The following is a 16,277-nucleotide window of genomic DNA, read 5'->3' on the forward strand; positions in this document are numbered from 1 at the left end:
GGTGTCGAGAAGTTGCACGACAGAAGAGCTCAGAGGTGATACGTGGGAAGCGAAGGGGAGGGTGGTCACTCTTATACACTGAAGCTCAAAATGATCTTAATCAACATGCAATACCTGTTCCTCCGTTTTAAGGTCTCCGAATTCTTGCATGAATGTAGATTCAGCAGGAAAACGCAATGGTTCAAGAAAATGAAGGAGGCTGAATAATTCTTCTACTGTGTTCTGCAGCGGGGTACCCGTTAACAGCACTTTATGTTCCTACCGAAGGAAACAAAACTCACATACCTTATGTGCACACACCTAACAAAAGTTTGCGCGTTAAATCTGAGCATCACAACCTGAAAATACCAGCTTTGCGTATCACTAAGTACACAGGTAATGCAGATGAAGTAAAAAACCTATGCAAAACTAGTCATGGTGCATACTGTAGTAACGCACCAGAAGCCTCAAGATTCATGGTAGTACCTGCTTTTTAAGACCTTGCACTGTATCAAATAAAACCTTAACTACGGGACTAGAGAATAAGTCTGGTTTATATCCTACTACTCGCTTGCTTTTATTGTTAAGAAACTTGTTTAAAATACTTTCTAGGTTTTTAAGCATTACTTACTGCACAAAAACTATTTTATCGTTATAAAGCAAATTTAAAATGAAATCTCTGATCATTATCAAAACGAACTATAGAATAGTATCATCAGAAACAGTCTGCTTACAGTTACAACTTGCCATATTTTACTTAATCAAAAACATACCAGCATCAGCTATTGAAATTACATACATTTGACGAAAGTATTAGGAAGAGGTATCTCCTGAGAAAGACTGCTTGAAAGGTCTTTTTTGGCAGGTAAAACAAATTTGTGATTTATTATCCTACTTACTGTACTTAAGTAGAATCAAACCCCGAAAGGGAAATACAGTTACTCACAAGGTTCATTAATTTTAGTCCTTCCAAGAGTTTGCAATTTTTATTCTTCAGTCTGTGAGCTTCATCAATAATAACGCACCGCCACTCGATTGCATTTAACTCTGGACACCCACCAAGAATCATTTCAAAAGTTGTGATAATGGCTTGGAATCTGTAGGTACCTCGAACGATACGTCCCTGGAGATTCATCAACACACACAATTTGTTACGTTACCTCGAATCCACTCCATTTAAAGATTTGGTTGCTGAAATTTTATCAAGAGCCAGACAGCAGATTTTACATTATGAATTGTTTCATCATCCCATACACATTTATCATATCTCTATGCTTCTGTAATTAATACTGATGAGTAATTATCCGTAGCCACAAATCCAATATTGTCTAACCAACAGTAAAATATTAACCACTTTTAAATTACAGATATAACCATCTACTAAAACTGTTTCCAAGGTGCATGTAGATAGTATCACATTTTTAACCCTGGGAAAATCTGAAAGACTGACAAGAAAAAGCCTACAGTCAATCGATCAAAATATATGGCAGTAATACATTTAGCACTCATACACAAGTAAAAAAAATAAAAAATAAATCACCTGAGAACTAAACGAACACTTTTTATCCAGCTTACTCTACTCCGTTGGTCTGACAAAGAGAGTATGTAAAGCCTTCACTAAGGCAGTACACAATAACTCACTAGAGAAACAAGATGTCATTTTAATATTTAGCACTACTCAAAAGAAGTTTTCAGCCTTATCAATTTTCTAGAAATACCATGATAGTTTAAAAAATTGTTTATTTATGCAGAATATATAGAAAAGGCAATCCTCCCCCCTTTTAAAATAGTCAGATTTCAATGTTTTTTTTCATGCCATTTAATGTGAAGTATTTCAGACAGACAAGCAAAGGAAATCAACAGCTACATAAAGGTAACAGAGAGCTTAATCGGCTGCATTTTTATTCTCACTGCTCTTCACATTCAGGCCCCAACTGCAACCATCTGTGTACATTTTAATCTCCACGTGAGCATCGGCGTCACTGCTATTCAACTGCAAATTACTCAGCGTACAGAAGCAACGCACATCTTGCTGCAACCACTTTCAGAAAATGCACTCAGTAAGCATATGTTAAAGACTCCAATACGTCAAAAGGTTAAAAAAAGACATCATGGGACGTAAAACTATTTTCACTATGACGTATGTACAGATAACGTAAAGTACACTCTTCATTACTACTACCTGAAAGAGGTTTCGGGTAAGTTATTGCCTATTAAGTGACATGACAATACCTGGGAGTCCCTGAAGTACATCTCATACTGCTGAATCATCTGCCTGCTGATCATACTTCCGTGGTACACGACAACGTTAAGGTCAGTCCACGTGCGAAATTCTCTTTCCCAGTTGGTTATGGTGGAAAGCGGAGCTATGATCAGAAAAGGCCCCCTTATTCCAGCCAGCAGGATTTCGTAGAGGAATGTAATTGACTGAATGGTTTTGCCGAGACCCATTTCATCCGCTAAAATGCAATTCCGCCTGAAAGTAAAATATATGTATTTGTTATTAGTGTCAAAGGAAGGACAGACACGAAAGCTCTTACTCTAATGGACAATTTATAAAACCAGAGCTCAAATACAGCAGTTGAAAACAACAGGCAAAACTGAGGCACTATAAGAGATGCTCGCAAATGTTCCCTGGTTGTGGTAAAAGAATGAAGCTGTCAACCATGTTTAGCACTGGCAAAACTTGAGCACGGAACATTCCATGAGGTTCTCCTAGAACAATATTCCAAAACTACGTCTGCCCTGATTAGAGGAATTAAAAATCAATCAGATTTCCTACATGTACACTCAACTTGATAAAACTGCTAGAAATTAATGAAGATTCCATAAATGTCACAAATGGAAAGTATCCCAGGTACACTCACATAAAAGGAGTGTGTTACAGCATCACCGACAAACTTCCCCTCTTGTTTCCAAAACTGAGACAGATGCACATCGCCAAATACTGCATGGAGCACCACTAGGTGCTCACCCTCAGCCACACCTTCCAGCTTGTTCTTTGGTGGAAGTTGTTTTTTGTTTTAATTTCCTCATAGCCGTTGAAAATTTATATTCAGTTATGTTAGTTTTATTCTATTAAGATTTGGTTTTTGTTACTCTTGTTGATAAACCCATACTCATACACCCAAAGGAAGAGGAATTTGGTTTTTTCAGTTACACCCTTTTAGCTATAAGCAGAGAGGTTAAGATAAATTTAGCTAAAACGGTATTCATCCCCAGTAAGTGATTCTCTCCATATGGTTTAAAATTTACATTAGAAGGCATTCCATGCATATACCTATTGTACCAGTTGAATAGGAGCCAGTTAAGTCCTTCCAGTTGATATTCCCTGAGCTGATTGCCATTTTTATATTCCCTGGACTGTTCTATCTTCTTCCAGGAGTTTGGAGGTGGTCGGTCCTTTAAGGGAAAGATTAATACATGTCCAAGTTGGTACAAAACATGTACATGTACTTTTCCAAAACATGTTAACCCACTATTTCCCAAGTATAACAACTTTAGATTTAGAATGTAGTTATTCAACCTTAAAACTGGGAAGGTATCATTGTTAACATTACTTACTGGGAAGGTATCATTGTTAACATTACTGACTAATGACTGGTCTGCAGAAACCTGAAATTCGTATTTGTCTATATAAATTTATACTTTTAAAATTAATTTAAGACTATTTTATAATAATAAGTAGCAACTACTTTCTAAAAGTAAGCATACAAGTAGCTTGGCACCGGTAATTTGAAACAGTAATTAATTTATACGAGAAACTTCAAGAATCCATGAAGTTTCACTTTGGAAGCTCTAAGAACAGCTGCCCTACAACCACAGCCAGCTGAGTATTTGGGAATACCAAAATCCCCAAAGTCTGAGTAAGTCTGGATTCTGAGGCGGTTTGGGCAATCTACACTGAGTTACTCTCATCTTGCCGTTTCCTTCTGGCTTCACTCCATCTCACAGTTAGCCAGTTCAGGAAGCCAGCACCAGGAACACAAAAAAAAAAAAAAGCAGACTTGTAATTGGTTTAGTTCCCTCAATCGATTCCACCGCAGGATCAGATGAAACGCAGTATCTCAGCACACGCAGGATCATGATAACAAAGGACATGACAAAACAGGCTGTAACAGTACCAAGGTATCTCATCTTCATGTCCCTAGCAAGCTAAAGGAAAGCTGAGAGGCTACGCATAGAAAATTACATATATAAAAATATATACATACTTATATATATAATATATATATACACACGCTCTCTAATTTGCAAGCCTGGAGACTCAACAGGCTGGCTGTTAGCTCAGCAGGCAACTTAGAGAAATCACGATGCTTTTGACTGACACTAGGTAGGATTTCAGCAGAAAACACTCTCTTCAGATAGCATCTGCATCCCGACGTGAACAAACTCATACTTTCAAGCAAAATATTTTTAGTAAGAGCTTTTCTGATCGGCTGTACTTCCCCCTCCTCTATGTTTCTCAGTATTTATAAAAGCTTGCGTTCGCTCTAGACTCGTGTGGCAGCTCTGAATTTTAGATTTGCATTTTCTCTCTCTCGCTGTTGCCCACGTCGGCACCAGGTCTGAGAGCAGCAGTAGCCATCCCTCCCTCCCTCCCCAGCTGCTGGGGCTGCCTCCCCTCGCCCACCCACAGCATCTCTCGGCTCCCCCAGCCCCGAGCAGCCTCCGCAAAATACTGGAGGCTGCAACGACAAATACTTGTTGCTGACGCTAAGATGACTGTCACTTGTACGGCTGCGCTTTAATCATCATCTTCTCTCAAAGCCAAATACGGTTAACACAGAGGTATAAAAGCCCTTCTTCCCACATACCAAAGTGGCAGGATGTTAAATAAATACCAGAAAAAATGAACTAAATATAATAAGAAGACGTTAATCATGACTACTGTCATTGTCTGTAGATGGAAAAGCCACTAAAATAAAATTAAAAGCTTAAAAATTAAAACTCTGTGCATATTCAGTTATGTAAAATAAGTAAGTTAAAACAAGCGTTGTACTACACCACACCGGACATGTCTTACTCTGACAATGACATGCAGGACTTCAAGTAGAACTATTTTGTTCTCTCCTGCTCTACAAGACAGAAGACTAATAATTTTAAGATAAATCACATTTCCTTATTATGCATATTTTTCTTCCTTTCAACTAGCCCTTTATGGCAAGAAGAAAAATAAAAGCAGGAAATAATTACGGAATCTGTCTGTCAGATTCTCTTTGCCAATTTCCTTCAGCGTTGAATCACAAGACTTAGCTCTGTTAGTCTATAAAAGGATGTTTATACTTTATTCTGTTTTCTCCTCATCTCAATGGTGTTTAGATTCTGTGATAGCCAGTTTAGATGTGTTGCTCATCACTCAGTTAAAAGCTCAGAAAGTTTTAGCGCTTCATACTTTTTTCCTAAACAAAGATTTTATTCTTTTTGAACCAAGTAACAAATTAGATGACAATATTTCTCTTTGGCTACCTGAAAATATTATTATTCTTAGGTATGAAGGCTCACAGATCCTTTACACAGAATGTCAATGAGCTTTATGTTTTAACACAAAAGTTTCAAGTGGGAAAATCAAATCCAGTTTGCCAAGACAGACAAGTAAATTAGGTAGAATTTTACCAATCTCCTTGAGTCAGGCCTGGAAGCTTGCAATTGTTCAAATTCTTCTATTTTTGCTTGATCTACATCTTCTTTCAGCTCCCACGTACTGTCTTCATATGGCAACGAACACCATTTTACTAAATAGTAAATAACAGGCTGCAGAAGAAAATTCTGAATGTTATCAGCTTTTAATTTAGTATACAGACTGTTAATATGCCTTACTATTTGAGTCGCTAGCTTACATGAGAGCCGGAAGCTAAAAGCACATTTCTGATACTTTTTTTTAAAGATGATCTGTGTAGGTTCTTGTTATTTACAATCTGATCCTTGACTTCTCATACTCTGCCACTTGTAGACCCCTGGAGTACTTTTCAATCCCTCTGTCCCACAAGTCAGTCTCAGGGAAGATAAATTACTACATTCATGATGTTTGTGGAAATGGGGGGGACGCCACCAGCAATTAACTACAGATGTTACTACAGAGGTGCTTCCTCCACTCTCCAAATCAAGCTACCTAAGTCCAAAACAAAGAGCTTGAGAAAGTTCCTAAAGCAGAAGTCTTCTCAACAAAATAGAAAGCTTTACAGCTCTGCTGGGCGATATATATAAAATTTTCAGAAAAGTTTCAACAGATGGAACCAAAGCAGATTATTTTATTTATTTAGATTAAAAGTCATCTTTCAAGAAGCTGGGGGAAAGGCTTATGACAACAAGACATTTTCTCTAGAAGTGTAATAACAACAACTCTGCTACACACAACGAAAAGTAATATTAACCCTCAAACCCTGCTTTAGGAAGATTAATGCAGAAACCACCGGGTAAGAGTCTGTTCATTTTGCTATCTAGAGGAACAGGGTAAGTATCACAGCTATTCCAACAGCCTTAATCAACAACTTTGCTAGTCTTTGTTCTCATCTCGGGTTTTGTTCCGTAATACCTTTCCAGAAGAGGCATTTAATTGTTTAAAAAGAGTTTTGACAAATACAGAAGGAAAGGTCCACTGGTGGCTATCAAAATGCTTCTCAACCAGTGCTTGCCTAAAGCCTAGGGACAGATTTGGAGAGGAAAAGGGAACCACCACTGTCCTGCCTCGTGCTTTCTTCAGCAGCGACCCTTTGTCACTATCAGAGGGACAGGACAGTGCAAGGGATCAGCCTTTTGTCAGAACTCACAAGGCAATTATCAAACCTCAAATTTACGTCAGTAACTACCTAAGCTTTGTCTACGGTGATCTACTAATACTAATAAATATACAAATAAATATAAAAGCCATTGCACTCTGTTCTCTATTTCAAAATGCATGGTTAGCATAGGAAATTAAAATTGTCACGTCTCATAAAAAACATTATTGAAGCTGCAATCTGCTAAAATTATGATTATCAAACACTACACGGAAGTGTATCTTCTTGACTTGCTTTAACATATATTTACCTCACCAGTGTCCTTATCTTCACAAAGAGATACTTCTAATACCCGGTCTACTTCAACATAGTCAGGATTAAAAGGTTCTTCTTCCATCTGCAATGCAAGATTAATAAAAATCAGTAGAGAGGCACAAAAAGCTGGTATATGCTAAGACTTGGTACAAAAAATGATTTTGGCCGTTGGAAACTATTGAGGTTTTTGCACACATCTTAAATACATATATTTGGGTTTGGGGTGGGAGCAGCTGGCACTCAAGAGGGATCTGATATTAGAATAGAAAATGCAGTCATTTAGGGATGAAGTGTTTTCTTGGAAAAGTCATATGTACTAACATAAGCTTTCCCTCCTTATAACTTTTAAGTAGTCATCCAAACAATCCCAATTTTAAACCATGCAAGTCAGGTTAGTTCAGTGACTCCAGAAGAATTGCTCTTAAAGTTATGTTAAATAAGCAATCCCCTGCTGCAACCAAAAACCCAACCCCGATGGCTAATTTTCACTTCTCAATGTACAGTTGTTCTATTTAAAAGCAAACTACTAATCACAACTTTGCAAGGGAAAAAAAAAAAGCTTATTTAATTGTACATTTCATACTCACATCTGCAAAAAAGTGAGCTCTTTGTGCTTGCCTTAGTTTGAATCGTTTTATTTTCTGCTGGATTCTTTTATCCTTTAAAAGCTGTTGTTCTGTGGCCCACTCACAGTGGAGATAAGAGCTAAAATTACAGAGATTAACATTAACGTATTAGTGAAAGCAAAAGCTTACTATCTATTTTTAATATGCAGTGAAAATAATGTATTTTATAAACCTGAATTTCACTCAAAAAAGAACATTTTATCATTTAAGACAGGACTGTAAAGATCAAAGGTTTATTCCTCCAAATAATCGTCTTGCAGCATGTAGGCAAGGCAGTGTTTTTGCGCTAGGATCCATAGAGTTCTATGATTCACAAATTACTTTCACGTGCACTAAGAAGAGAAACAAGTGTATTTAAAGTGAGCTCAAATAAATCAAGTTTAAAATCTGATACCTCCTATCAGACAGCACCTGGAGTTATAAAGCACGTAATATATTAGATCTAACTTTGTCATGTGCTTCACATGGTAGCACTGAACCCATTAAACCATCAGTGAGGAGCATCAGGGCCCATGGCAAAGAGCAAACTGCCATCAGATTGGGTTGGGAGAGAATCACAGAATGATATGGGGTTGGAAGAGACCTCTGGAGATCATCTAGTCCAACCCTCCTGCCACAGCAGGTCCACCCAGAGCAGGTTGCACAGAAATGTGTCCAGGAATGTCTCCAGAGAAGGAGACTCCACCACCTCTCTGGGCAGCCTCTTCCAGGGCTCTGCCACCCTCAAAGTGAAGAAGTTCCTCCTCATGTTAAGATGGAACTTCCTATGTTTAAGTTTGTGCCTGTTACCTCTTGTCCTGTCACTGGGCACCACTGAAAAAAAGACCAGCTCCATCCTCCTGACACCTACCCTTTAAGTATTTATAGGCGTTGATCAGATCCCACCTCAGTCTTCTCCAGACTAAAAAGATCCAAGTCCCTCAGCCTTTCCTCATAAGGGAGATGCTCCAGCCCCCTCATCATCTTTGTAGCCCTCTGCTGTACCCTCTCCAGCAGTTCCCTCTCTTTCTTGAACTGGGGAGCCCAGAACTGGACCCAGTGCTCCAGATGGGGCCTCCCCAGGGCAGAGCAGAGGGGGAGGATGACCTCCCTCCACCTGCTGGCCACACTCTTCCTGATGCCCCCCAGTATGCCATTGGCCTTCTTGGCCACAAGGGCACATTGCTGGCTTGTGGGCAACCTGTTGTCCACCAGGACTCCCAGGTCCTTCTCCTCAGAGCAGCTCTCCAGCAGGTGACCTCCAACCTGTCCTGGTGCAGGGTGTTATTCCTCCCCAGGTGCAGCACCCTACACTTGCCCTTGAAGCTCATTAGGTTCCTCTGCCCAACTCTCCAGCCTGTTCAGGTCTCGCTGTGTGACAGCACAGCCTTCTGGTGTGTCAGCCACCCCTCCCAGTTTTGTATCATCAGCAAAGTTGCTGAGGGTACTTTCCATCCCTTCATCCAGAAGGAACGAGAAGAGAAGCATGAAGTAACAGCGTCAAAGGAAGGAGAAAGTACGAGCACCAGTGCCTACACCATCTCACCGCACCCCCAAGCGAGCCTTCCCCAGGTTAGATTGGTTTGACAGAAGTACATATATTTCTTCCTCAGAAGCCCTTTTTAACATATTTTCATCATTTTTTAAGCTTTCTAAAGATATGCTAGAAATAAAGAAAAGCTATTGCTGGATATTACTCATTCTTGGATGAAAAGACAGATTTTACCCTTTCAGAAAACAAGAGCTAAATAAATGGTCTCCAGAAACATGTGAACTCAGTCTCAAAAAAATTACATTTATTAGCAAGAACCTAACAAAATTACTCACATATGTAAAATTAAAAATGTGTTTGCATTTTCAACATCAAGAATTGAGTAGTGACAGGAAGACAGGTACGAAATTTAAAAGAGGAGAGCAGGGAAAAAGTTCTTTTTCTACTTCACTCTTTATGTGCTGGTTCTGATGTAAAAATCACTTCTATTGCTACAAGTTTTTTTCTTTTTAAAACTGTAAGACTGACTCCTACATCAATCTCTCCTGAATTTATGACACTGTAAATCTAATCTAAGTTCACAAAATAGCTCTGATTTCAATTCATGAAATCAAAATTAGCGTCAGGCATGTAGCCCCTGCTGAATTTAATAAATAAGTCTGTTGTTTTTGCAATAACAGCTGTCAGCTTATTGGTCAGTGCTGGTTTCACAATACTGATAAATTTAAAATTATTACTAACAATATAATGCGGTTTCTTAGCATTTGTAAGATTAAATTTGTAACAAAAAATCTCAAATGATGACAAAATCTGGTTATAAATAATCTCCAAACAATACAAAGCTTAAGTACATGAATATGGTACTTATCATCTCAGTCAACATCTCCAATGAAAAAACTTTTTAGTACTTACTAGTTCTTGTATTTTACAAAAAACTCTTCTGTTTCTACTGTCATCCCAGCAGATATCTAGGAAAAGAAATTCAGGGGAAACGTAAAATGATAGATAAAACCCCTTTTTTCAAATAAGCAACTTAATTCCATGACAATCACTTACTTCTTTCTTTATTACCCTGGAGGATAAGATTTTGTCTACAATTGCTGCATCTTCTTCACTTGGATTTTCCTATAAATGCAGGAAAACAATGACATCAATTGCAGTAAATGCACTCACTTCAAACTGATACAGGAAAACAATGACATTATAAATTGCAGTAAACGCACTCTCTTCAAACTCATCAGGCTTAAAACCCTCAAACACAAGTGGTTTGTTAAAAGATCGACAATAAAGGCAAATTTGACCTCTACCTGTAGCATTTTCTTTAACAGTCTGGGAGTAAAATTTTAAAATCTAGGTCTATATCCAGAGAGAAATACACGCAAAAGTACAGTAAGTCTGGCACTTCCAAAGAGCATGAGGTGCAGTGCACACCTGCCAAACACACCTATAGTGCAAGCAGTGGTGATTCTGAGGCTTTCCAGCCACAGACACACTGTGAATGCCCCGGTGAGTTCATCTGATGCAGTGGACATACCCAGAATTTTGTTACATAGATAGGGAGAAATAAGAACTCTGGCAGGCAGGTTAAAAAAAATAAATAAATAAAACAAAAGCAGCATATGTCAAACTCAATTAAGTGATTTACTCTGAGTGTTCATAACAAACATGCTGTGGAATCAGGCAGACAAGGTCGTGCCTGGGAATTCCAGCAGGGCTTGGGAGTGACACAGATACGGGATTACTCAGCTCTGCCAAGATTGAAGCTGTGGTTCCAGAGACAAAGAGCCAATTTTTAAAGTAACCTTCCCTCTTGTCTGATTTGTTTCCAATCATACTATCTTTCTCCTTCCCTTACAGCTTTGGCACGCCTTCAAACATCTCAGGAACACTTTTTTCCCCCGTTTCTTTCCTGCCACGTTATTTACCGAGAAATATGGCTCAACAGTAAGTCTGAGTACCAGAGCTGGCACAAGTTAAACAGTGAAGTGTAAACCCGAAGGGGGCAAAAAAGGCAGGAATATTCTTTTTAAAAATCTTGCAAGCACAGATCCCCATAGGCTCAATTAATTTTATAGCTCTGAAAGTCACGATAATATTAGCATACAGCTTTTTCATATGCCTACGCAGCGTGATGCGTTGTTTGAGATATACCTATCCTTTGTCTTATCCTTAACTTCAATTAAGTCAACGAATGTTAAGAACAGAAAAGAAAAAAATAGTAGTAAGCCATTTCTTCCAGATTTCAAGAGCTTAGCAAGATGTCACATTAAATAAACTATGGCTTAGTAATAATAATGTATTCCTTCCAAGTTATGAGCTTTATTCACTGAACTACTTGAGACCCAATGCAGACCAAGCCAGTCTTCACTTACCACAAATAATTGTAAAGGCTGTTCAGCAGGTAAAGGGGCAGAATTCTTTTTGATTTTCACAGAAACTTTAGCTTCTTCTTCCGATTGTTTTCCTTCTCCTTCTTCAGCATATTTTTTCCTTTTAACTTGACGATTTGATCTTCTCTTCTGTATGCAGGAGAACAACAATGGAGGTTTTACCAAAAACAACTTCTAACATGAATTGCAAGTTTTGGGATACTCTATGCAATATTTCAGCTGTACCTAAAACCAAAGGCCAGCACTTGATAGAAAACATGAATCACATGAATCCCAGAGGGACAGTAGCCGTATACTATTGTCGATCAATTAGTATTTTTGTTTCATAAAGACATTTGATACATGTTTGCTTTTGAACTCTGTAAGTAAAAGTAACAGTATTTTCAGGGTATGGGAACAAAGCTGGTATATAAGCATCGGTATTTCAACAGCAACTTCATAATGCAGCGTAACAGCGGTGTGTTACTGTCCAGTTCAAGAATCTGAGTGTACCATATGACATACACCAAAGTGCCTCTGAGAAACAACAGTGCTATACAAAACACGATGAAGGCTTTCATTAGATCATATTGGTCAGATGGCTGATAAAGTCTGGTCTGATGGCCAATAAAGTTTCTTGCTTTGTTAATGTATTTGTTTTCTCCTCCACCTTAATCAAGCTTCTTTAACAGCAGCGTTTTGATCACTTTGTGATTTACCTCTCTAATCTTCCACTCTTGTTTCTGCAAGAACCTGAGGACAAGTTCCAGTTGGAGAAATAATGTTTGGTCTAAGGAAATAATTCCTTCTCACTCACTAAGTTTCAAATACTTAGATTATTAGGATATTGCATATCCTTTCCACTCCTCATTACCAATATAGGAGACACTGCATAATTAACCATAAGATTAATTTGTAAATCCATTGGATAGATAATGACAACTACTCAGCTAACATTTGGAAATACTGCAGTCTCCTTTAGAGAACTGAGCATCACAAAAATATCAGCAAAGTAAACCGGTCTCTATAAATTAAAATTACTTATATTGAGCTACAGAGAAAAGCATATTTTTGTTTCGGAAAAGCCATTGCTGGTTGCAACACACTGTAGTAATCAGTTGGGAAAAGAACAAAACCCAAAATCCTGTGGTCATACTGGCTCCTGCAGGGCAGCTGGTAAGTAACAGTAAGATTGCAGAACAGGAACTTTCTTCCTGACTGTTAAATCCAGTCCTCGGTCTGTTATCTGGTAAAAGACCTAGCTATACTTTAATAACTACATTCTAAGTCTATTAGTAAGGTAGAGCAGTAACACTCCATATACAGTAAAAATCAAAGATGGGCATCACCATTCCTCTGGAGAAGTTGGGACAGTGCATGCATGAAACCACTCAATCAGCTTTCCACAATAACGGGGCCAGATTAGTGTTCTTAACTTCAGATTTAAACCAGAACATTAATGTGACATAAAATGTCACATTATAGTTAAATCAACAATAGTTTGCTGACAGAAGCAGAATTATTTTCTCTTTAAAGGCCAGCTAATAGGAGCAATGCAAAATGATGCATGAATTAGGAAAAGAAGACTTAAGAATCAAGTTCATTAATTACTTGTTGAATTTTTCAAAACCTAATGAGGCATTACCTGGCATTTTCAATTCTTCTTACTATGTCTTTTCTTAAAGCATGAAGTGATTAACAAAACATCAGACGTACGTTCTCCAACATATTAATATATAACCTGAGTTGCTTGCAAAAAAACTGTATTTCCATGAGCTGAAAAGTATGGTCATAAGCAAATGCTCTGAGGCACAAAATAAAGTAGTACCACACATTTTTCCAAGAAATAAATCAACATATTTAAGGAAGACACTTACCGTGAAACTAAGCAAACAAAATGAATTAGGGGGAAAAAAGACCTAGAATTGCGCCCCAGAGCTTAGAAATAGACGGCTATTTGCTATAGGAAAAGAAAATAATAAAAACGTTCTAAAACTGAAAAGAGAACGAATTAGTGAAATAAAGCAACTTATAATTTTCATGTTAGGCTTCTCCCAAACTCCTCAGAAGATAGGTGGGGCAGTGCTGTGACATTCTGCAGAATCATTGTTTTCTATCCCATGACACCCCTTATTATCTCTACCCCCTGTTCCCTTCACACCAGGATCAGGCCATTTGATGATATTCCCTGTCTATCCACACTAGAATTGAAGATGACCCTGGCTGTGCTAAAAATCAAGTATCCAAAAGCCCAAAAGCAATGAGAAAAAAAAATTACTTTAACTCTTTTGTATTGTATTTGTTGGCCTACAAATTCATACCTACCTGAGCACAGCACACTATTGATAAGTTACGCTACTACAGAACCACCAAACCTGCTCTCACCTCCTTCAGCGTACTAAATGCACCTTCTATACCAAGACAAATTCCCTGAGAGAGAAATAATTTCATGTTCCCTTCCAGGTAACCTTTACCCAAGACAAGCTATCACTTACGTTAATAAAAAGTCATTCTGGAAAATGGCTTCTGATCCTTTTTCCCCCCCAGCATTATTATCTGTGAAATACTAAAAGTCAACTCTGTATCTCTTAATTGTTTTCTGACACTGTCATCAAATAACGCAATTAATTTTTACTCAACAACACCTTACTTTGCATATTAATTTCATCTCTGTGGATGAAATTGCCGCAGGATAAAAATCTGTGCATTTCCAGCGTATAACCGTACTTTTCATGGAGTTCGCCCTAAAGCCAGAAAGTTATAATTCTGTTACTAACATACACATAAATAGGATACAGTCTCTTACAAAGAGTTCATACTTCTTTGTGCGTAAAGGCAATCTATGAAAAAATTGCAGAGCGGAAGTCACAAGGGAGATACTCCTCAAGGGAGTGACTCCACCACTTCAATTCTAGATCTGGCACTTCCTGCAGGATTCCACAAGCAGCTAGAGCCTGTCAGCACATCCGTCATTGCTCCCTTCACACCCAGCACTGCAAGAAACCAATTCTTTCCGTTTCTACAGAAGCAGAACTCAGAAAAAAAACCACAGTAAAGTCTGAAACAAGCCTTTTAAATGTCCTCAAAGAGCCAGCTTCACTGATAAATGTCCCTTCTATGAGGCAATCTCTGCGCTTTCCCCATAAAGTCAGCCGAAGTAAGGATCGGGTCCAACTGCCAGCTCAACAGATGAGTACCTAACAGTCTCAAATCTATGGACTTCGGTACCTAAAGGAAACGGATAGAAGCAGGGCTGTATCCTGTAGGATTTTCTGATTTTCAACTGGGAAAAGTAGCTGATAATGTAAGGTACTACCTATGTGAGACAGACAGCAGCGAGAGAGTAACTGTCACTGCGTCAAAAGCAGTAGAACTTCTGGTAGAGAGCGGGGGGAAAAAAAAAAAAAAAAAAAAAAACATTTAGAAATACTAACATGTACAAATTTCAAAGGAAAAAAAAAAAATCTGACGACTTACCTGTGAGTCTTCATCTTTCACTGGCCGCTGCGGAGTCTGCTTAGCGTCAGACAGTTCATCTGAAGATTCAGTTTTTCTTTTCTGCTTCTTACCCAGTGTGATGATTAGCTTTCTGTTCGGAAAGAAACCCAACATCTAAGCGAATGCCATGTACTAGTCTACTTAACTTTAAGATTTAAAATAACACCACATCCACTGGCAATTCCCATAGACTTCTTAATATAAAACTCAGGAAGCACCACTGTCTGAAAAATGAAAAACAGGTCTCGAGACAAAAAGCTACAACTTCACAGTAGACGGTATTTTCTACTACTGAGTTTCTCTACAGGCAAGCAGTTACAGAGGAGTTTGGGATCATAAGGGATCATACGTATTTTAAATCTATCAATAAAAGAGATGCAAAATCCAACATTTAAACTAATGGAAAATGGTTAGCTATACAAAGTTGGTATAAATACCACCTGTAGATGTCAACAGCAAAAGATTTACCATAAACAATTTATCATTGCAAAATACGTCTTCTGTTTACTCAAAAAAATTAGCTATGGGCAACAATCTAAAATCAGTCAAAGCTGTCTGACATGCAAAGCTTGTATATTTAAGTAAATCATTCAATAGTAAAAATGAGAGAATTACATGAATCCTTTTTGCCCTTTAAAAAAAAAAAAAAAAGTAAAAAAGAGAAGCTGCATTCAAAACCCAGTAGTTTTATCTGTAAGAACTCTAAGAACCTCTCAGAAAGAACCAACATTGTGCTGAATAAATTAGTTACATTCTAACGAAAAAGCACCAATTATTTCTTTGTTCAGATTTAAAGGTTAAGCTGTAAGTCACGATACCAATTCATCTGATTTGTTTTTAACTAAAGGGTGTCAAAATATTTATTTTTTCATATTTGAAATGTGCCTAATAACTCCTCTTTAAATATGTTTTCAGTGGCATAGTTGCCACTGAAATGATGACAAGCTACACAATAAAATCACAGATAAAGATCTGTCCTAAACTATAGATTTTATACAGTATCTAATCATCAGAAAATGAGGTAACTGTTTCTGCAAACAAGTCTCTTCTGCCATTTTACAGAACAAATGAAACACAAGACTTCAGTCTTCATACAGACAAAACAAGGTATTTTACATCAAAGTAGCATCAAATCTAGTGGACACCTGCAAAGCTACTGAGAAGACTGAAAACACTCGTATCATTTACTTCTCTTTGCAAGTGTCCAAATAAGAGAACTACCAGATATTTACTACACCCAAACTAACAGTCCACACAGAAAATGGAAATCTTAACTTACCAAAACACTATAGATAGTTTA

General features: G+C 37.9%; 1 protein-coding gene across 5 annotated transcripts in view; it reads right to left on the reverse strand.

Annotated features, from left to right (window-relative positions):
• Window positions 1–16,277, reverse strand: part of CHD9 (chromodomain helicase DNA binding protein 9) — an 81,144-nt gene that overhangs the window by 29,855 nt on the left and 35,012 nt on the right. For all 5 annotated transcript variants that reach the window (XM_074157854.1, XM_074157853.1, XM_074157852.1 and 2 more), the window contains exons 3-13: window positions 14,957–15,068; window positions 11,483–11,629; window positions 10,167–10,235; window positions 10,023–10,078; window positions 7,601–7,718; window positions 7,009–7,095; window positions 5,596–5,733; window positions 3,260–3,381; window positions 2,212–2,455; window positions 926–1,102; window positions 115–258 (exon numbers count right to left, since the gene is read on the reverse strand). In XM_074157854.1, coding sequence (XP_074013955.1) covers window positions 115–258; window positions 926–1,102; window positions 2,212–2,455; window positions 3,260–3,381; window positions 5,596–5,733; window positions 7,009–7,095; window positions 7,601–7,718; window positions 10,023–10,078; window positions 10,167–10,235; window positions 11,483–11,629; window positions 14,957–15,068 — 1,414 coding nt within the window. The remainder of the gene's footprint in view (window positions 1–114; window positions 259–925; window positions 1,103–2,211; window positions 2,456–3,259; window positions 3,382–5,595; window positions 5,734–7,008; window positions 7,096–7,600; window positions 7,719–10,022; window positions 10,079–10,166; window positions 10,236–11,482; window positions 11,630–14,956; window positions 15,069–16,277) is intronic.

This window comes from Numenius arquata, chromosome 13 (genome assembly GCF_964106895.1).
Source record: "Numenius arquata chromosome 13, bNumArq3.hap1.1, whole genome shotgun sequence".
Lineage (NCBI taxonomy): Eukaryota > Metazoa > Chordata > Aves > Charadriiformes > Scolopacidae > Numenius > Numenius arquata.